Genomic DNA, 21,438 nt, shown 5'->3' with positions numbered 1-21,438 from the left:
TGATCAGGAACAGGAACCCTGGCTGATTTCCCCCCTCTCTCTCTCTAGCCCAGGGATCACTGGACAGTGATCAGGAGCAGGAACCCTGGCTGATTTCCCCTCTCTCTAACCCAGGGATCACAGGACAGTGATCAGGAGCAGGAACCCTGGCTGATTTCCCCTCTCTCTCTAACCCAGGGATCACTCGACAGTGATCAGGAGCAGGAACCCTGGCTGATTTCCCCTCTCTCTAACCCAGGGATCACAGGACAGTGATCAGTAGCAGGAACCCTGGCTGATTTCCCCTCTCTCTCTCTAACCCAGGGATCACTGGACAGTGATCAGGAGCAGGAACCCTGGCTGATTTCCCCTCTCTCTCTCTAACCCAGGGATCACTGGACAGTGATCAGGAGCAGGAACCCTGGCTGATTTCCCCCCTCTCTCTCTAACCCAGGGATCACTGGACAGTGATCAGGAGCAGGAACCCTGGCTGATTTCCCCTCTCTCTCTAACCCAGGGATCACTGGACAGTGATCAGGAGCAGGAACCCTGGCTGATTTCCCCTCTCTCTCTAACCCAGGGATCACTGGACAGTGATCAGGAGCAGGAAAGTGATCGTCCTCTGACCCCTGGCGCCATGGTGACAGGCTCCTGGCCTAGTTTGGGCCTACTCTGGGATTCCATTTATTTGTCCGTCCGTCCTGCACAAAAAAAAAATGGACGTGACTCTGAGCAATGTTCCCTCATATCCACCCTCCCTCCCTCCTGTCCTTCTCCCCCACTCCTGTTCCTGCCCCATCCCCCAACACACACCACCCATCCGCCACCGCATTGTCAGCCATCTTGAAAACACGGCCTGGACATCACCCTCTCTTGTCAACCCACCCCAACACTGGGAGGTCAGAGAGTGACCCCCCCCCCCCCCCCGCGCCCCCTCCGGTAATGTGAGCACGGGCGGGGGGGGGGGGGGAGGGGGTGTTTTTGGGGGGGGTGAGGTGAGGAGGATCGTGGGTAGACGGTGGTCAAACGGGACGCTTGCTGAGTCAAGTCCAGGTTGCCGTGACGACGGAGGTTCGGCTGGGTGGTTGGAAGATGAACTGGGAATGTTTCCGTCGTGTGAGTGAGTGAGCGAGCGTGCGAAGTTTGAGTGCGTGAGGGCCCTCCCCATTGGAGGGCGGGGAGGAGGGGGAGGCCTAGATTCACAACCCCCGATAGTCCAACCGAGCCATCAGGCCCCCGAGACGCTTTTTCAGCCGGTTGAAGTCCTTGGCTGTCCTGAGGAGCCAGCCCTCCAGCTCCCTCATCAGCCAGAAGTGGTCCAACTTGCGGAGGAAGTCGCTGGGGGCAGGCACCAGCCCGCGGGCCCCAGGTGGTGGGGGCAGAGTAGGGGGCTCAGGGTACCCCAGGGAGGTGACCAGGCCCGAGATGCTGATGGTGAGGCCCTGGATGCTGGTGCAGAAGTGCTGGAAGGTGCGGCGCAGGGCGGGGCTGGCCAGGTCCCGGTTCACGTCTCCCAAGCACCGCAGAAGAAGGCCGTAGGCCCGAAGGTTCTCCATCAGCCGCAGCTGGTCGTCCAGGTTACGCCAAACGCTGACCTCCAACGTGGCGCTGGGGATGCCCTCTGTGCGGTTCAGCCGCGGCGGGTCGAAGTCAGGGTTGTCGAAGGGGGGACCCAGGTAGTCCATCTGGAGGGGGGGAAACACAGCAGGTCAAGAGGGGTGTCAGAGCAGTTTGGAGGGGGGGGGGGGGGAGGGGGAGGGGATCGGGGAGGAGGGGATGGGGAGGAAGGGGGGGTGGAGAAGATCGGGGGGCGGAGGGGATGGGGGCGTGCGGAGGGGATTGGAGGGGATGGTGGAGGGTATTGGTGGGGAAGGGGATTGGGGGTGGGGAAGGGGATTGGGGGGCAGAGGGGATCGGGGTGATGGGTATGGGGGCAGGGACCGGGGGGGTGGAGGGGATCGGGGGAGTGGAGGGGGGCGGGGGGGGGGGCGGAGTGGATGGTGGGTGAGGGGATTGGGGGGTATGGGGGGGGGGCATGCTGACGAATGCAGAGGAAACCTCAAAACTCCCTCAAACCTCAAAACTCCCTCAATCCTGAAACTCCCTCAATCCTGAAACTCCCTCAAACTCCCTCAATCCTCAAACTCCCTCAATCCTCAAACTCCCTCAATCCTCAAACTCCCTCAATCCTCAAACTCCCTCAATCCTCAAACTCCCTCAATCCTCAAACTCCCTCAATCCTCAGACTCCCACAACCCTCAAACTCCCTCAATCCTCAAACTCCCTCAATCCTCAAAGTCCCTCAAGCCTCAAACTCCCTCAGGCCTCAAAACGTCCCTAAAACCTCAATCCTCCAAACTTCAAACTCCCCTCAAACCACCAACCCCCTCAACCTCAAACCCAATCCCAAATAATCTTCATTCTTTGTCCAACCGTGGGTTACGTTCTCTTCCATAAGGGGTTGTTTTAGGGTCAGGAATACGAGAAAATTAATAACAGTGCATGCACCATTTCTACAGTCCCCTTTTCCGGAAATCCCAGGTTTGGAGTGTTGGTCCAGCGGGGTTTATTGTCACTTAGAACCTCACTAAAATCTCCAGGACTCATTCCACTGATTTTACAAGTTCCTCATTCCGGCTGGATCCTTGGTTTCCCAGTATTTTCAGGAAGGTTTTTTTCATGTAAGTGTTAGACTTTACAACGTACCTCTTTTATCTTTCTGCCACTTTGCTTATAATTCCTTCAAAACCTAGGCACCAGGAACAGGAAGAGTCCACTCGTCCTCTCGATCCTGCTAACCCATTCAATGTGATCACAGCTGATCTAATCGTGTCCTTGACCCCCACTTTCCAGCCCCTCCCCCTCCCCCACAACCCTCGTCCCCTCCTCGATTTAAACTCTGTCTTACTGGGGCCTAGAATGTATCCAGTGAGCCCCCCCGCCCCCCCCCCTCCCCCCACCTGCTCCCTGGGGGAGAGGATTCCTAGGTTTCCTCACCCACTCAGAGCAGAAATTCCTCCTCATCTCCGTCCTCAACGGGAGACCCGCTTACCCTGAAACTGAGCCCCCCTTCCTCGTTCTAGGTTCCGCTCCACTGTCCAAAGATTTACAGGTTAGGTGGATTGGCCGTGTTCAATTGTCCCTTAGTGTCCAAAGATGTGCAGGTTAGGTGGATTGGCCGTGTTAAATTGTCCCTTAGTGTCCAAAGATGTGCAGGTTAGGTGGATTGGCCGTGTTAAATTATCCCTTAGTGTCCAAAGATATACAGGTTAGGTGGATTGGCCTTGTTAAATTGTCCCTTAGTGTCCAAAGATGTGCAGGTTAGGTGGATTGGCCGTGTTAAATTGTCCCTTAGTGTCCAAAGATGTACAGGTTAGGTGGATTGGCCGTGTTAAATTGTCCCTTAGTGTCCAAAGATGTGCAGGTTAGGTGGATTGGCCGTGTTAAATTGTCCCTTAGTGTCCAAAGATGTACAGGTTAGGTGGATTGGCCGTGTTAAATTGTCCCTTAGTGTCCAAAGATGTACAGGTTAGGTGGATTGGCTGTGTTAAATTGTCCCTTAGTGTCCAAAGATGTGCAGATTAGGTGGATTGGCCGTGTTAAATTGTCCCTTAGTGTCCAAAGATGTGCAGGTTAGGTGGATTGGCCGTGTTAAGTTGTCCCTTAGTGTCCAAAGATGTACAGGTGAGGTGGATTGGCCGTGTTAAGTCGTCCCTTAGTGTCCAAAGATGTACAGGTTAGGTGGATTGGTCGTGTTAAATTGTCCCTTAGTGTCCAAAGATGTGCAGGTTAGGTGGATTGGCCGTGTTAAATTGTCCCTTAGTGTCCAAAGATGTACAGGTTAGGTGGATTGGCCATGTAAAATTGTCCCTTAGTGTCCAAAGATGTGCAGGTTAGGTGGATTGGCCGTGTTAAATTGTCCCTTAGTGTCCAAAGATGTACAGGTTAGGTGGATTGGCCATGTAAAATTGTCCCTTAGTGTCCAAAGATGTGCAGGTTAGGTGGATTGGCCATGTAAAATTGTCCCTTAGTGTCTAAAGATGTGCAGGTTAGGTGGATTGGCCGTGTTAAATTGTCCCTTAGTGTCCAAAGATGTGCAGGTTAGGTGGATTGGCCGTGTTAAATGGTCCCTTAGTGTCCAAAGATGTGCAGGTTAGGTGGATTGGCCATGTAAAATTGTCCCTTAGTGTCCAAAGATGTGCAGGTTAGGTGGATTGGTCGTGTTAAATTGTCCCTTAGTGTCCAAAAATGTGCAGGTTAGGTGGATTGACCGTGTTAAGTTGTCCCTTAGTGTCCAAAGATGTACAGGTTAGGTGGATTGGCCGTGTTAAATTGTCCCTTAGTGTCCAAAGATGTGCAGGTTAGGTGGATTGACTGTGTTAAGTTGTCCCTTCGTGTCCAAAGATGTACAGGTTAGGTGGATTGGCCGTGTTAAATTGTCCCTTAGTGGCCAAAGGTGTGCAGGTTAGGTGGATTGGCCGTGTTAAGTTGTCCCTTAGTGTCCAAAGATGTACAGGTTAGATGGATTGGCCATGTTAAATTGTCCCTTAGTGTCCAAAGATGTGCAGGTTGGGTGGATTGGCCGTGTTAAATTGTCCCTTAGTGTCCAAAGATGTGGAGGTTAGGTGGATTGGCCGTGTTAAATTGTCCCTCAGTGTCCAAAGATGTGGAGGTTGGGTGGATTGGACGTGTTAAATTGTCCCTTAGTGTCCAAAGATGTTCAGGTTGGGTGGATTGGCTGTGTTAAATTGTCCCTTAGTGTCCAAAGATGTGGAGGTTGGGTGGATTGGCCATGCTAAATTGTCCCTTAGTGTCCAAAGATGTGGAGGTTAGGTGGATTGGCCGTGTTAAATTGTCCCTTAGTGTCCAAAGATGTGCAGGTTAGGTGGATTGGCTGTGTTAAATTGTCCCTTAGTGTCCAAAGATGTGCAGGTTAGGTGGATTGGCCGTGTTAAATTGTCCCTTAGTGTCCAAAGATGTGGAGGTTGGGTGGATTGGCCATGCTAAATTGTCCCTTAGTGTCCAAAGATGTGGAGGTTAGGTGGATTGGCCATGTTAAATTGTCCCTTAGTGTCCAAAGATGTGGAGGTTAGGTGGATTGGCCGTGTTAAATTGTCCCTTAGTGTCCAAAGATGTGCAGGTTAGGTGGATTGGCCGTGTTAAATTGTCCCTTAGTGTCCAAAGATGTACAGGTTGGGTGGATTGGCCGTGTTAAATTGTCCCTTAGTGTCCAAAGATGTGCAGCTTGGGTGGATTGGCCGTGTTAAATTGTCCCTTAGTGTCCAAAGATGTTCAGGTTGGGTGGATTGGCTGTGTTAAATTGTCCCTTAGTGTCCAAAGATGTGGAGGTTGGGTGGATTGGCCATGCTAAATTGTCCCTTAGTGTCCAAAGATGTGGAGGTTAGGTGGATTGGCCGTGTTAAATTGTCCCTTAGTGTCCAAAGATGTGCAGGTTAGGTGGATTGGCTGTGTTAAATTGTCCCTTAGTGTCCAAAGATGTGCAGGTTAGGTGGATTGGCCGTGTTAAATTGTCCCTTAGTGTCCAAAGATGTGGAGGTTGGGTGGATTGGCCATGCTAAATTGTCCCTTAGTGTCCAAAGATGTACAGGTTAGGTGGATTGGCCGTGTTAAATTGTCCCTTAGTGTCCAAAGATGTGCAGGTTAGGTGGATTGGCAGTGGTCGGTGCTTGAGGTTGTGGGGAATGGGCCTAGCTTGGGTGCTCTTTCGGAGGGTTAGTACCTTCCCGATGGGCCGAATGGTCTGTCTGCCCTGTAGATTTCTAACAGGCTCATGTCCCTAGACAGACCCTTTGTATCCTCCACAGAACTTGCTCTCTGACCTGTCTTTGTACCAACTGCAAATTTGGCTCCCGTACATGTCGTCTCTTCAGTCTGGTCAGTAATATAGACCGTGAATAACGGGGCAGGGTCCTGAGCACTGTGACAAAGCATACTTACTGTTCACCAGCCCAAAAAGAAACTGTACCTCCAGACACCATTTTCAGTTAGTTGTCTACCATCCATGCGAACATATTACCCCCGGCACCATAACCTCCTATCTTGTGTCGTAACCGTTTCTGCCAAATTTTATTCATAGATTATCATAGAATTTACAGTGCAGGAGGCCATTCGGCCCATCGAGTCTGCACCGGCTCTTGGAAAGAGCACCCTACCCAAGGTCAACACCTCCACCCCCATAACCCAGTAACCCCACCCAACACTAAGGGCAATTTTGGACACTAAGGGCAATTTATCACGGCCAATCCACCCAACCTGCACATCTTTGGACTGTGGGAGGAATCCGGAGCACCCGGAGGAAACCCACGCACACACGGGGAGGATGTGCCAACAATGTCCCAAGCCGGGAATCGAACCTGGGCCCCTGGAGCTGTGAAGCAATTGTGCTATCCACAATGCTACCGTGCGGCCCTTACTGAATGTCCTTTGGAAACCCAAGTACATCACAAAGACTTGTTCACCTTTATCACACAACAACAACTGATATTCATGTTGCCCCTTTAACGTCAACCATCCTTCGCCATCTCGCCTATTGTACCGACGTAGCCTGCCTTGTTTGGACTTAAGGCCCTGGTGTCGGACTTAACAAAATCACTCTCAAATTCCAGGTGCAATCGAACCATTTTATGATCACTCTTTCCTGGCGGCCCCACCCGTGCAAGGTTAATTAATTAGCCATTTCCCGCTTCGCCATTCTAGTTACTAAACCCTAACCGCCCAGCGGCAACTGCCTACCGGAACCTCAACCCCACGAGTGAGTGAGTTTGAGAGACACTCAGAGAACGGGGTCCACGAGGAGGTCAAGTGAAGCATCAGCGAGGCTCCCAAAAGGAGGCGTCAGGGATGGTGAAGGTGAAGGGGCAGCCAGGGGTCAATGAGGAGGTCGGCCAGGGGTCAGTGAAAGGTCAGCGAGATCCCGAGGACCAGCTCCTTACATAGTTGATGGTGAGGGTGTGCAGCTGCCTCTCCAGATACTTGGTTAACTCGTACGTCTTCTGGATAGAAATGCCGACGGTGCCTTCACGGAGGCGGAGCGCCCGAGCATCCCGGACGGTGAGGAGCAGGGAGACGAGGAACACGGAGAAAATCCCTGGGAAGTAAAAGGAACAGGGAGTGAGCTCGAGAAGGACGGGCGCGAGAGGACGGGGACCGTTAGCAAAGAACACAGAACAATCCAGCACTGGGACAGGCCCTTCGGCCCTCCACGCCCGTGCCGACCAGGGTACAAACCTTGGCCGAAACCTTGAAGAACAATGTGTTAAAAAGACTCACACCGAGACGACGGGCAGCGACGCAACACGCGGTGAAGTCAATGGGAGGTTTAAGGGGATTCTTAAAGGAGAAGAAAGAGAGAGAGAGGCAGAGAAAGAGAGAGAGACAGAGAGGGAGAGATGGAGACAGAGAGGGAGAGACAGATAGAGAGAGAGGCAGAGAAACAGAGAGAGAGGGAGACAGGCAGACAGAGAGATGGAGACGAGAGATGGAGACAGAGAGAGAGAGCGAGAGAGAGACAGAGAGAGAGGGAGAGATGGACAGAGAGAGAGAGAGAAACAGATGGAGACAGAGAGATAGAGGCAGAGACAGAGATAGAGGCAGAGACAAAGAGAGAGACAGAGACAGACACAGAGACAGAGAGAGAGACATAGAGAGAGAGAGACAGACATGGAGAGAGGAGAGAGAGAAACAGACAGAGAGAGAGAGAGGAGAGAGAGAGACAGAGAGAGAGAGAGAGAGATGGAGACGAGAGATGGAGACAGAGAGAGAGAGAAACAGATGGAGACAGAGAGATAGGGGCAGAGACAGAGATAGAGGCAGAGACAAAGAGAGAGACAGAGAGAGAGACAGAGACAGAGACAGAGAGAGAGAGAGAGACAGACACAGAGACAGAGACAGAGAGACAGACAGAGAGAGAGAGAGAGACAGAGAGAGAGAGAGACAGAGACAGACATGGAGAGACGAGAGAGAGAGAGGAGAAAGGAGCGAGAGAGAGGAGAGAGAGAAACAGACAGAGAGAGAGAGAGGAGAGAGAGAGACAGAGAGAGACAGTCAGACAGACAGAGAGAGAGATAGAGAGACAGACAGTGATAGAGAGAAACATAGAGAAGAGAGAGAGCGAGACAGAGGGAGAGAGAGAGAGAGTGAGACAGAGAGAGAGAGACAGAGAGAGAGAGACAGAGATATAGATAGAGAGTCAGACAGAGAGGGAGAGATAGTCAGGGTGAGTTTGTGGGAGTGTGTGTGGAAGTTAGATTGAGAGAGGAAGTGGGTGTGTGTAAAAATGAGAGTGAGGGGCCAAGGGGGGCTTTGTGTGTGGGTAACTGTGCGAATGTGAGTGAGAGAGGAATTGAGAATGTGGCAGGGCACAGGGGAGGGGTGGAGTGGGAGGGGGGAAGAGAGAGAGAGAGAGTGAGGGAGTGTAGCTGGTTAGCACCTCGATTAGCAAGAAAACTATGTGACTTAATAACTGAAAGGGAAGATGAATCAAAAATAATTGATTCAAAAGCTTTCCGAAAGCAAACTTACCAGCCGGGTAATGTAGGTTTGGTATATTTAAAGATATAGGGCAGGACACCCCAGCAGACAGAGTTACTACAAAGATTCAATAGCTATTGTTGCCAGCAGAGGACAACTGAACCGACTTCATGTCACATGTTGCTAATTAAACCAGAAAACAGCTCTGAAAAATGTCTACAGCTCATTCTAGTTTTTATCCTGGCTAGCCGTTCATCAGCAGATCCTCCTTTACACAGATATCACAACACAAATGCCTCAAATCAAGGCACGGCGGGCTATATCACTCTCAGTAGTGCGAATCCTGTTCCACGTGGGAGTATACGGGTTTTGGAGGTTTTCCGTGGCTGATGTCACGTCGGTGTGACCACGAGGCTCAGAGTGATGCGGAGGGCCCATTCCCGCTCACTGATGGAAAGGAGGGCTTCGTAGACAGTCGCGAAGATAATGATCCAATCGCCTTAGGAAAGCATTGATTGGCGCTGCCTCCTCCACACTCTCACTCAGTCCATTCCACACCCTAACCCCTCGCTGTGTGACCCTGCCTCCTCCACACTCTCACACAGTCCATTCCACACCCTAACCCCTCGCTGTGTGACCCTGCCTCCTCCACACTCTCACTCAGTCCATTCCACACCCTAACCACTCGCTGTGTGACCCTGCCTCCTCCACACTCTCACACAGTCCATTCCACACCCTAACCCCTCGCTGTGTGACCCTGCCTCCTCCACACTCTCACTCAGTCCATTCCACACCCTAACCACTCGCTGTGTGACCCTGCCTCCTCCACACTCTCACACAGTCCATTCCACACCCTAACCACTCGCTGTGTGACCCTGCCTCCTCCACACTCTCACACAGTCCATTCCACACCCTAACCACTCGCTGTGTGACCCTGCCTCCTCCACACTCTCACACAGTCCATTCCACACCCTAACCACTCGCTGTGTGACCCTGCCTCCTCCACACTCTCACACAGTCCATTCCACTCCCTAACCACTCGCTGTGTGACCCTGCCTCCTCCACACTCTCACACAGTCCATTCCACACCCTAACCCCTCGCTGTGTGACCCTGCCTCCTCCACACTCTCACACAGTCCATTCCACACCCTAACCACTCGCTGTGTGACCCTGCCTCCTCCACACTCTCACACAGTCCATTCCACACCCTAACCACTCGCTGTGTGACCCTGCCTCCTCCACACTCTCACACAGTCCATTCCACACCCTAACCACTCGCTGTGTGACCCTGCCTCCTCCACACTCTCACACAGTCCATTCCACACCCTAACCACTCGCTGTGTGACCCTGCCTCCTCCACACCCTCACACAGTTCATTCCACACCCTAACCACTCGCTGTGTGACCCTGCCTCCTCCACACTCTCACACAGTCCATTCCACACCCTAACCACTCGCTGTGTGACCCTGCCTCCTCCACACTCTCACACAGTCCATTCCACACCCTAACCACTCGCTGTGTGACCCTGCCTCCTCCACACTCTCACACAGTCCATTCCACACCCTAACCACTCGCTGTGTGACCCTGCCTCCTCCACACTCTCACACAGTCCATTCCACACCCTAACCACTCGCTGTGTGACCCTGCCTCCTCCACACTCTCACACAGTCCATTCCACACCCTAACCACTCGCTGTGTGACCCTGCCTCCTCCACACTCTCACACAGTCCATTCCACACCCTAACCACTCGCTGTGTGACCCTGCCTCCTCCACACTCTCACACAGTCCACCCCCTAACCACTCGCTGTGTGACCCTGCCTCCTCCACACTCTCACACAGTCCATTCCACACCCTAACCACTCGCTGTGTGACCCTGCCTCCTCCACACTCTCACACAGTCCACCCCCTAACCACTCGCTGTGTGACCCTGCCTCCTCCACACTCTCACACAGTCTATTCCATACCCTAACCACTCGCTGTGTGACCCTGCCTCCTCCACACTCTCACACAGTCCACACCCTAACCACTCGCTGTGTGACCCTGCCTCCTCCACACTCTCACAGTCCATTCCACACCCTAACCACTCGCTGTGTGACCCTGCCTCCTCCACACTCTCACACAGTCCATTCCACACCCTAACCACTCGCTGTGTGACCCTGCCTCCTCCACACTCTCACACAGTCCATTCCACACCCTAACCACTCGCTGTGTGACCCTGCCTCCTCCACACTCTCACACAGTCCATTCCACACCCTAACCACTCGCTGTGTGACCCTGCCTCCTCCACACTCTCACACACTCCATTCCACACCCTAACCACTCGCTGTGTGAACCTTCCTCCTCCACACTCTCACACAGTCCACACCCTAACCCCTCGCTGTGTGACCCTGCCTCCTCCACACTCTCACACAGTCCATTCCACACCCTAACCACTCGCTGTGTGACCCTGCCTCCTCCACACTCTCACACAGTCCATTCCACACCCTAACCACTCGCTGTGTGACCCTGCCTCCTCCACACTCTCACACAGTCCATTCCACACCCTAACCACTCCCTGTGTGACCCTGCCTCCTCCACACTCTCACACAGTCCATTCCACACCCTAACCACTCGCTGTGTGACCCTGCCTCCTCCACACTCTCACACAGTCCATTCCACACCCTAACCACTCCCTGTGTGACCCTGCCTCCTCCACACTCACACAGTCCATTCCACACCCTAACCCCTCGCTGTGTGACCCTGCCTCCTCCACACTCTCACACAGTCCATTCCACACCCTAACCACTCGCTGTGTGACCCTGCCTCCTCCACACTCTCACACACTCCATTCCACACCCTAACCACTCGCTGTGTGACCCTGCCTCCTCCACACTCTCACACACTCCATTCCACACCCTAACCACTCGCTGTGTGACCCTGCCTCCTCCACACTCTCACAAACTCCATTCCACACCCTAACCACTCGCTGTGTGACCCTGCCTCCTCCACACTCTCACACACTCCATTCCACACCCTAACCACTCGCTGTGTGACACTGCCTCCTCCACACTCTCACACAGTCCATTCCACACCCTAACCACTCGCTGTGTGACCCTGCCTCCTCCACATTCTCACACAGTCCACACCCTAACCCCTCGCTGTGTGTCAAGGTGTCTTCCCATGTCCATTGAATCCCTACAGTGCAAAAGAAGGCCATTTGTCCAATCGAGTCTGCACTGACCCTCCCAAAGGGGCACACTCCCTAGGCCCAGTCCCGAGCCCTATCTTTCAACCTTACCTAACCTTTTTAAAATGAATTTAGAGTACCCAATTCTCTTTGTTTCCAATGAAGGGGCAATTTAGCGTGGCCAATCCACCTTCCCGGCACATCTTTGGCTTGTGGGGGTGAGACTCACGCACACACGGGGAGAATGTGCAAACTCCACACGGACAGTGACCCAGAGCCGGGATCGAACCTGAGTCCTCGACGCTGGAAGATACCTGTGCTGATAACCCTACCTAACCTGTATATCTTTGGACACTAAGGGACAATTTAACACAGCCAATCCACCTAACCTGTACATCTTTGGACACTAAGAGACAATTTAACACGGCTAATCCACCTAACCTGTACATCTTTGGACACTAAGGGACAATTTAAACACGGCCAATCCACCTAACCTGCACATCTTTGGACACTAAGGGACAATTTAACACGGCCAATCCACCTAACCTGTACATCTTTGGACACTAAGGGACAATTTAACACGGCCAATCCACCTAACCTGCACATCTTTGGACACTAAGGGACAATTTAACACGGCCAATCCACCTAACCTGTACATCTTTGGACACTAAGGGACAATTTAACACGGCCAATCCACCTAACCTGTACATCTTTGGACACTAAGGGACAATTTAACACGGCCAATCCACCTAACCTGCACATCTTTGGACACTAAGGGACAATTTAACACGGCCAATCCACCTAACCTGTACATCTTTGGACACTAAGGGACAATTTAACACGGTCAATCCACCTAACCTGCACATCTTTGGACACTAAGGGACAATTTAACACGGTCAATCCACCTAACCTGCACATCTTTGGACTCTAAGGGACAATTTAACACGGTCAATCCACCTAACCTGCACATCTTTGGACACTAAGGGACAATTTAACACGGCCAATCCACCTAACCTGCACATCTTTGGACACTAAGGGACAATTTAACACGGCCAATCCACCTAACCTGTACATCTTTGGACACTAAGGGACAATTTAACACGGCCAATCCACCTAACCTGTACATCTTTGGACACTAAGGGACAATTTAACACGGCCAATCCACCTAACCTGCACATCTTTGGACACTAAGGGGCAATTTAATCATGGTTATGTGGATTGCCTGTGATAAAATGTCCATTAGTGTCCAAAGATGTGTGGTTGACCCTCAACTGACCTCTGATATGGCCTGAGTGAGACACTCCGCACACAGGGCACGATTAGCGGAGTAATGAACTGCCCGCCCAGCCCTGGAGGGGAGGCATCCACATCTTGACGGGATGTGCGAGCTCGGAGGGGTAGGCCCCATGAGTCAAGGAGATAGCGGCCGATGGATTGTAACCTCAACCCCACATTCCAGACCCCCCCCGCCCCCCCTCCCGCACCGTCAATCAGTCATCGATCCACCTCAGCCTGACTGCCAGCGGAGAGCAACGCTACGGGAGAAAGGGCTCCTGCTCGGCGTCTGAAAGGCCAGGAGATTCCCAACGGGGGTCGCGCGGACTCGAGACGTTCGCAGAATCACTGAGTAGTTTCGGATGAAGGAAGCCATTCGGCCCGTCGCGCCCCCGCCTGCCCTCCCAGCGGGCAGCGTGACTCAGTGCCGTAGCCATACTACCTCCCCGACCCCCCCCCCCCCCGACCCCCCCTGCACAGAAACAATGTCCTCCGGAACGCCTCGATTAAACCAGCCTCCTCTGCTCCCTTCAATGATCTCTACACCACTACACCAAACTCCCTCTGCTCCTGCACCTCCTTAAGAATTTTACCCCTTATTTTATTCTGTCCTTTATATCTTTTGAAGTTTGATGCTATTACCTCACAGTTTGCAATGTTCAAGTTTTGTATCATCCGCAAACTTCAAAACTGACCCCCGCACACTTCGCTCCATATCATTACTCGATATCTGGTTGAGCAGGGGCTGGTTTAGCACCGTGGGCTAAACAGCTGGCTTGTAATGCAGAACCAGTCCAGCAGGGCGGGTTCAATTCCCGTACCAGCCTCCCCGAACAGGCGGCGAAATGTGGCGACTAGGGGCTTTTCACAGTAACTTCATTGAAGCCGACTTGTGACAATAAGCGATTATTATTATTATGTCAGGGGAAGCGAGGGCTGCGATTCTGACCCCTGGGGAACAAACCCTCCAGCTACAAAAATACCCACGGGCCGTCCGACTCATCTTCCTATTACTCAGTGTCGCCTCCACATTCCCCCGGGGCTTCGCACACATATTTTGTTTGCCAGCATTGATCCCGGTTTCTGTCCCCAAAGCTGCTGGAGACCAGCTGAGGTTTTCCATCAAAGAGTGTGAGAAAGGGAGTGAGAAAGGGAGGAAGGAAGAGAGAAAGGGAGTGAGAAAGGGAGGAAGGGAGAGAGAAAGGGAGTGAGAAAGGGAGTGAGAAAGGGAGAGAGAAAGGGAGAGAGAAAGGGAGAAAGGGAGAGAGAAAGGGAGGAAAGGAGTGAGAAAGGGAGTGAGAAAGTGAGTGAGAAAGTGAGAGAAAGTGAGTGAGAAATGGAGTGAGAAAGGGAGTGAGAAAGGGATAGAGAAAGTGTGTGAGAAAGGGAGTGAGAAAGGGAGTGAAAAAAGGAGAGAGAGTGTGTGAGAAAGGGAGTGAGAAAAGGAGTGAGAAAGGGAGTGAGAAAGGGAGAAAGGGAGAGAGAAAGGGAGGAAAGGAGTGAGAAAGGGAGTGAGAAAGGGAGTGAGAAAAGGAGTGAGAAAGGGAGTGAGAAAGGGAGAAAGGGAGAGAGAAAGGGAGGAAAGGAGTGAGAAAGGGAGTGAGAAAGTGAGTGAGAAAGTGAGAGAAAGTGAGTGAGAAATGGAGTGAGAAAGGGAGTGAGAAAGGGATAGAGAAAGTGTGTGAGAAAGGGAGTGAGAAAGGGAGTGAAAAAAGGAGAGAGAGTGTGTGAGAAAGGGAGTGAGAAAAGGAGTGAGAAAGGGAGTGAGAAAGGGAGAGAGAAAGGGAGTGAGAGAGGGAGTGAGAGAGGGAGTGAGAGAGGGAGTGAGAGAGGGAGTGAGAAAGGGAGTGAGAAAGGGAGTGAGAGAGGGAGTGAGAAAGGGAGTGAGAAAGGGAGTGAGAAAGGTAGAGAGAAAGTGTGTGAGAAAGGGAGTGAGAAGGGGAGTGAGAGAGGGAGTGAGAGAGGGAGTGAGAAAGGGAGTGAGAAAGGGAGTGAGAGAGGGAGTGAGAAAGGGAGTGAGAAAGGGAGTGAGAAAGGTAGAGAGAAAGTGTGTGAGAAAGGGAGTGAGAAGGGGAGTGAGAAAGGGAGTGAGAAAGGGCTGAGAAAGTGAGTAAGTGTGTGAGAACGGGAGGGAGAAAGGGAGAGAGAAAGGGAGTGAGAAAGGGAGTGAGAAAGGGAGTGAGAAAGGGAGTGAGAAAGGGAGTGAGGAAGGGAGAGAGAAAGGGAGAGAGAAAGGGAGTGAGAAAGGGAATGAGAAAGGGAGTGAGAAAGGGAGTGAGAAAGGGAGTGAGAAAGGGAGGGAGAAAGGGAGGGAGAAAGGGAGGGAGAAAGGGAGAGAGAAGGGGAGTGAGAAGGGGAGCGAGAAAGGGAGCGAGTAAGGGAGCGAGAAAGGGAGTGAGAAAGTGAGTGAGAAAGGGCTGAGAAAGTGAGTAAGTGTGTGAGAAAGGGAGGGAGAAAGGGTGTGAGAAAGGGAGTGAGAAAGGGAGTGAGAAAGGGAGTGAGGAAGGGAGTGAGGAAGGGAGTGAGGAAAGGAGTGAGAAAGGGAGTGAGAAAGGGAGTGAGAAAGGGAGAGAGAAAGGGAGTGAGAAAGGGAGTGAGAAAGGGAATGAGACAGGGAGTGAGAAAGGGAGGGAGAACGGGAGGGAGAAAGGGAGAGAGAAGGGGAGCGAGAAGGGGAGCGAGAAAGGGAGCGAGAAAGGGAGCGAGAAAGGGAGCGAGAAAGGGAGTGAGAAAGGGAGTGAGAAAGGGAGTGAGAAAGGGAGAGAGAAGGTGTGTGAGAAAGGGTGAGAAAGGGAGTGAGAAAGGGAGTGAGAAAGGGAGAGAGAAAGGGAGAGAGAAAGGGAGTAAGGGAGTGAGAAAGGGAGTGAGAAAGTGAGTGAGAAAGTGAGTGAGAAAGGGAGTGAGAAAGGGAGTGAGAAAGGGAGTGAGAAAGTGTGTGAGAAAGGGAGTGAGAAAGGGAGTGAGAAAGGGAGAGAGAAAGGGAGTGAGAAAGGGAGTGAGAAAGGGAGTGAGAAATGGAGTGAGAAAAGGAGTGAGAAAGGGAGTGATAAAGGGAGTGATAAAGGGAGTGAGAAATGGAGTGAGAAAGGGAGTGAGAAAGGGAGTGAGAAAGGGAGTGAGAAAGGGAGTGAGAAAGGGAGTGAGAAAGGGAGTGAGAAAGGGAGTGAGAAAGGGAGTGAGAAAGTGAGTGAGAAAGGGAGTGAGAAAGGGAGTGAGAAAGGGAGAGAGAAAGTGTGTGAGAAAGGGAGTGAGAAAGTGAGAAAGGGAGTGAGAAAGGGAGTGAGAAAGGGAGTGAGAAAGGGAGTGAGAAAGGGAGTGAGAAAGGGAGAGAGAAAGGGAGAGAGAAAGGGAGAGAGAAAGGGAGTGAGAAAGGGAGTGAGAAAGGGAGTGAGAAAGGGAGTGAGAAAGGGAGTGAGAAAGGGAGAGAGAAAGGGAGTGAGAAAGGGAGTGAGAAAGGGAGTGAGAAAGGGAGTGAGAAAGGGAGTGAGACTGTGTGTGAGAAAGGGAGTGAGAAAGGGAGGAAGGGAGGGAGGGAGAAAGGGAGTGAGAAAGAGTGTGAGGATAGGCATGAGAAAGTGAGTGAGAAAGGGAGTGAGAAAGGGAGTGAGAAGGGAGTGAGAAAGGGAGTGAGAAAGGGATTGAGAGAGGGAGTGAGAGAGGGAGTGAGAGAGGGAGTGAGAGAGGGAGTGAGAAAGGGGGTGAGAAAGCGAGTGAGAAAGGGAATGAGAAAGGGAGTGAGTAGGAGTGAGAAAGGGAGTGAGAAAGTGAGTGAGAAGTGAGTGAGAAAGTGAGTGAGAAAGTGAGTGAGAAAGTGAGTGAGAAAGGGAGTGAGAAAGGGAGTGAGAAAGGGAGGAAGGGAAAGAGAAAGGGAGTGAGAAACTGAGTGAGAAAGGGAGTGAGAAAGGGAGTGAGAAAGGGAGTGAGAAAGTGAGTGAGAAAGTGAGTGAGAAAGGGAGTGAGAAAGGGAGTGAGAAAGGGAGGAAGGGAAAGAGAAAGGTGAGAAAGTGAGTGAGAGAGGGAGTGAGAGAGGGAGTGAGTAAGGGAGTGAGAAAGGGAGTGAGAAAGGGAGTGAGAAACTTAGTGAGAAACTGAGTGAGAAAGGGAGTGAAAAACGGAGTGAGAAAGGGAGTGAGAAAGGGAGTGAGAAAGGGAGTGAGAAAGGGAGTGAGAAAGGGAGTGAGAAAGGGAGAGAGAAAGGGAGGGAGAAAGGGAGTGAGAAAGGGAATGTGAAAGGGAGTGAGAAAGGGAGTGAGAAAGGGAGTGAGAAAGGGAGAGAGTGAGAGAGTGAGAAAGGGAGTGAGAAAGGGAGTGAGAGAGAGTGAGAAAGGGAGTGAGAAAGGGAGTGAGAAAGGGAGTGAGAAAGGGAGTGAGAAAGGGAGAGAAAGGGAGTGAGAAAGGGAGTAAGAAAGGGAGTGAGACTGTGTGTGAGAAAGGGAGTGAGAAAGGGAGGAAGGGAGGGAGGAAGAAAGGGAGTGAGAAAGAGAGTGAGGATAGGCCTGAGAAAGGGAGTGAGAAGGGAGTGAGAAAGGGAGTGAGAAAGGGAGTGAGAAAGGGAGTGAGAAAGGGATTGAGAGAGGGAGTGAGAGAGGGAGTGAGAAAGGGGGTGAGAAGGCGAGTGAGAAAGGGCAATGAGAAAGGGAGTGAGAAGGAGTGAGAAAGGGAGTGAGAAAGTGAGTGAGAAAGGTCTGAGAAAGTGAGTAAGTGAGTGAGAAAGGGAGGGAGAAAGGAGAGAGAAAGGGAGTGAGAGAGAGAGAAACGGAGTGAGGAAGGGAGTGAGAAAGGGAGTGAGAAAGGGAGTGAGAAAGGGAGAGAGAAAGGGAGTGAGAAAGGGAGTGAGAAAGGGAGGAAGGGAAAGAGAAAGGGAGTGAGAAAGTGAGTGAGAGAGGAGAGAGGAGCGAGAGGGAGGAGAAAGGAGTGAGAAATGAGTGAGAGTGGAAAGGGAGTGAGAACGGGAGTGAGAAAGGGAGTGAGAAAGGGAGTGAGAAAGGGAGGGAGAAAGGGAGGGAGAAAGGGAGGAGAAAGGGAGGGAGAAAGGGAGGGAGAAAGGGAGTGTGAAAGGAGTGTGAAAGGGAGTGAGAAAGGGAGTGAGAAAGGGAGAGAGAGAGAGAGTGAGTGAAAGGGAGTGAGAAAGGGAGTGAGAGAGAGAATGAGAAAGGGAGTGAGAAAGTGAGTGAGAAAGTGAGTGAGAAAGTGAGTGAGTAAGGGAGTGAGTAAGGGAGTGAGAAAGGGAGTGAGAAAGGGAGTGAGAAAGGGAGTGAGAAAGGGAGAGAAGGAGTGAGAAAGGGAGGGAGAAAGAGAGTTAGAAAGGGAGTGAGAAAGGGAGTGAAAGGGAGTGAGAAAGGGAGTGAGAAAGGGAGAGAGTGAGAGAGTGAGAAAGGGAGTGAGAAAGGGAGTGAGAGTGAGAAGGAGAAGTGAGAAAGTGAGTGAGAAAGGGAATGAGAAAGGGAGTGAGAAAGGGAGTGAGAAAGAATGAGAAAGGGAGTGAGAAAGGGAGTGAGAAGGGAGTGAGAAGGAGTGAGATAGGGAGTGAGAAAGGGAGTGAGAGAGGGAGTCAGAAAGTGAGTCAGAAAGTGAGTGAGAAAGGGAGTGAGAAAGTGTGTGAGAAAGGGAGTGAGAAGTGTGTGAGAAAGGGAGTGAGAAAGGGAGTGAGAAAGGGAGAGAGAAAGGGAGTGAGAAAGGGAGTGAGAAAGGGAGTGAGAAAGGGAGTGAGAAAGGAGTGAGAAAGGAGTGAGAAAGGGAGTGAGAAAGGGAGAGAGAAAGGGAGTGAGAAAGGGAGTGAGAAAGGGAGTGAGAAAGGGAATGAGAAAGGGAATGAGAAAGGGACAGTGTGTGAGAAAGGGAGTGACAAAGGGAGTGAGAAAGGGAGAGAGAAGGGAGTGAGAGAGGGAGTGAGAGAGGGAGTGAGAGAGGGAGTGAGAGAGGGAGTGAGAGAGGGAGTGAGAGAGGGAGTGAGAAAGGGAGTGAGAAAGGGAGTGAGAAAGGTAGAGAGAAAGTGTGTGAGAAGGGAGTGAGAAGGGGAGTGAGAAAGTGAGTGAGAAAGGGAGTGAGAAAGGGAGTGAGAAAGGGAGTGAGAAATGGTAAAAAGGAGTGAGAAAGGGAGTGAGAAAGGGAGTGAGAAAGGAGCGAGAGGGAGTGAGAAAGGGGGTGAGAAAGGGAGTGAGAAAGGGGGTGAGAAAGGAGGTGAGAAAGGGAGTGAGAAAGGGAGTGAGAAAGGGAGTGAGTAAGTGAGTGAGAAAGTGAGTGAGAAAGGGAGTGAGAAAGGGAGAAAGTGAGAGAGAAAGGGAGTGAGAAAGGGAGTGAGAAAGAGAGTGAGGATAGGCCTGAGAAAGGGAGTGAGAAAGGGAGTGAGAAAGGGAGTGAGAAAATGAGTGAGAAAGGGAGTGAGAAGGAGAGTGAGAAAGGGATTGAGAAAGGGAGTGAGAAAGGGAGTGAGAAAGGGAGTGAGAAAGGGAGAGAGAAAGGGAGTGAGAAAGGGAGTGAGAAAGGGAGTGAGAAAGGGAGTGAGAAAGGGAGTGAGAAAGGGAGTGAGAAAGGGAGTGAGAAAGGGAATGAGAAAGGAATGAGAAAGGAGAGTGTGTGAGAAGGGGAGTGAGAAAGGGAGTGAGAAAGGGAGTGAGAAGGAGTGAGAGAGGGAGTGAGAGAGGGAGTGAGGGAGTGAGAGAGAAGGGAGTGAGAAAGGAGAGAGAAAGGGTGTGAGAAAGGGAGTGAGAAGGGTGAGAAAGGGAGTGAGAAAGGGAGTGAGAAAGGGAGTGAGAAAGTGAGTGAGAAAGGGAGTGAGAAGGAGTGAGAAAGTGAGTGAGAAAGGTGAGAAAGGGAGTGAGAAAGGGAGTGAGAAGGAGGAGAGGAGAAAGTGAGAAGGAGAGAAGTGAGAGAAAGGGAGCGAGAAAGGGAGTGAGAAAGTGAGAAAGTGAGTGAGAAAGGGCTGAGAAGTGAGAAAGGGAGGAGAGAAAGGAGAGAGAGTGAGAAAGGAGTGAGAAAGGGAGTGAGAGAAGGGAGTGAGAAAGGGAGTGAGAACGGGAGTGAGAAAGGGAGTGAGAAAGGGAGTAGAGAGAGAGTGAGAAAGGGAGTGAGAAAGGGAGTGAGAACGGAGGAGACGTGAGAAAGGGAGTGAGAAGGGAGTGAGAAAGGAGAGTGAGAAAGGGAGGAGAAGGAGTGAGAAAGGCAGTGAGAGAAAGGCAGTGAGAAAGGAGTGAGAAAGGAGTGAGAAGGAGTGAGAAAGGAATGAGAAAGGGAGTGAGAAAGGAGTGAGAAAAGGGTGAGAAAGGGAGTGAGAAAGGGAGTGAGAGAAAGGGAGTGAGAAAGGGAGTGAGAAGGGAGTGAGAAAGGGAGTGAGAAAGGGAGTGAGAAAGGGAGGTGAGAAAGGGAGTGAGAAAGGGAGTGAGAAAGGGAGTGAGAAAGGGAGTGAGAAGAGGAGTGAGAAAGGAGGAGAAGGAGTGAGAAAGTGAGTGAGAAAGGGAGAGAGAGTGAGTGAGAGAGAGAGAGAGAGAGGGTAGAGAGACTCCCCAGATTCAGAGTGTGTGTGAGAGAGAGAGAGAGAGAGAGAGAGGTTAGAGTGACCTCCAGATACAGAGTGTGTGTTGAGAGACTCCAGATAAGAGTGAGGAGAGAGAGGGTTAGAGACCTCCCTAGATACAGGAGTGTGTGTGAGAGAGAGAGAGGGTAGAGAGAGAGAGGGTTGCAGAGACCTCTCCAGATACAGCGTGTGTGTGAGAGAGAGAGAGAGGGTAGAGAGAGGGTTAGAGAGACCTCTCTAGATACTGGAGTGTGTGTGTGAGAGAGAGAGCGAGAGAGGGTTAGAGAGACCTCCCCAGATACAGGAGTGTGTGTGTGAGAGAGAGAGAGAGGGTTAGAGACCTCCCCAGATACAGGAGTGTGTGAGAGAGAGAGAGAGGGTTAGAGAGACCTCCCAGATACAGGAGTGTGTGAGAGAGAGAGAGAGAGAGAGGGAGAGGGTTAGAGAGACCTCCCAGATACAGGAGTGTGTGTGTGAGAGAGAGAGAGGGGGTTAGAGAGACCTCCCAGATTCAGGAGTGTGTGAGAGAGAGAGAGAGGGAGAGGGTTAGAGAGACCTCCCCAGATTCAGGAGTGTGTGTGTGAGAGAGAGAGAGAGAGGGTTAGAGAGACCTCCCCAGATACAGGAGTGTGTGAGAGAGAGAGAGAGGGAGAGGGTTAGAGAGACCTCCCCAGATACAGGAGTGTGTGTGTGAGAAGAGAGAGAAGAGAGAGAGAGAGGGGTTAGAGAGACCTCCCCAGATACAGGAGTGTGTGTGTGAGAGAGAGAGAGAGAGAGAGAGGGTTAGAGAGACCTCCCCAGAAACAGGAGTGTGTGTGTGTGAGAGAGAGAGAGAGGGAGAGGGTTAGAGAGACCTCCCAGAAACAGGAGCGTGTGTGTGTGAGAGAGAGAGAGAGGGAGAGGGTTAGAGAGACCTCCCAGAAACAGGAGTGTGTGAGAGAGAGAGAGAGAGGGTTAGAGAGAGAGAGAGGGTTAGAGAGACCTCCCCAGATACAGGAGTGTGTGTGAGAGAGAG

General features: G+C 51.7%; 1 protein-coding gene across 1 annotated transcript in view; it reads right to left on the bottom strand.

Moving 5' to 3' along the window:
- Positions 1-970: 970 nt before the first annotated feature.
- Positions 971-21,438, bottom strand: part of LOC140410108 (cardiotrophin-like cytokine factor 1) — a 23,820-nt gene continuing 3,352 nt past the window's right edge. The window contains exons 2-3 of the mRNA XM_072498050.1: positions 6,933-7,087; positions 971-1,664 (exon numbers count right to left, since the gene is read on the bottom strand). Coding sequence (XP_072354151.1) covers positions 1,179-1,664; positions 6,933-7,087 — 641 coding nt within the window. The 3' untranslated portion in view covers positions 971-1,178. The remainder of the gene's footprint in view (positions 1,665-6,932; positions 7,088-21,438) is intronic.

This window comes from Scyliorhinus torazame, chromosome 4 (genome assembly GCF_047496885.1).
Source record: "Scyliorhinus torazame isolate Kashiwa2021f chromosome 4, sScyTor2.1, whole genome shotgun sequence".
Lineage (NCBI taxonomy): Eukaryota > Metazoa > Chordata > Chondrichthyes > Carcharhiniformes > Scyliorhinidae > Scyliorhinus > Scyliorhinus torazame.
The sequence above is the reverse complement of the archived record's forward strand: the minus strand, read 5'-3'. Positions and strand labels throughout refer to the sequence as shown.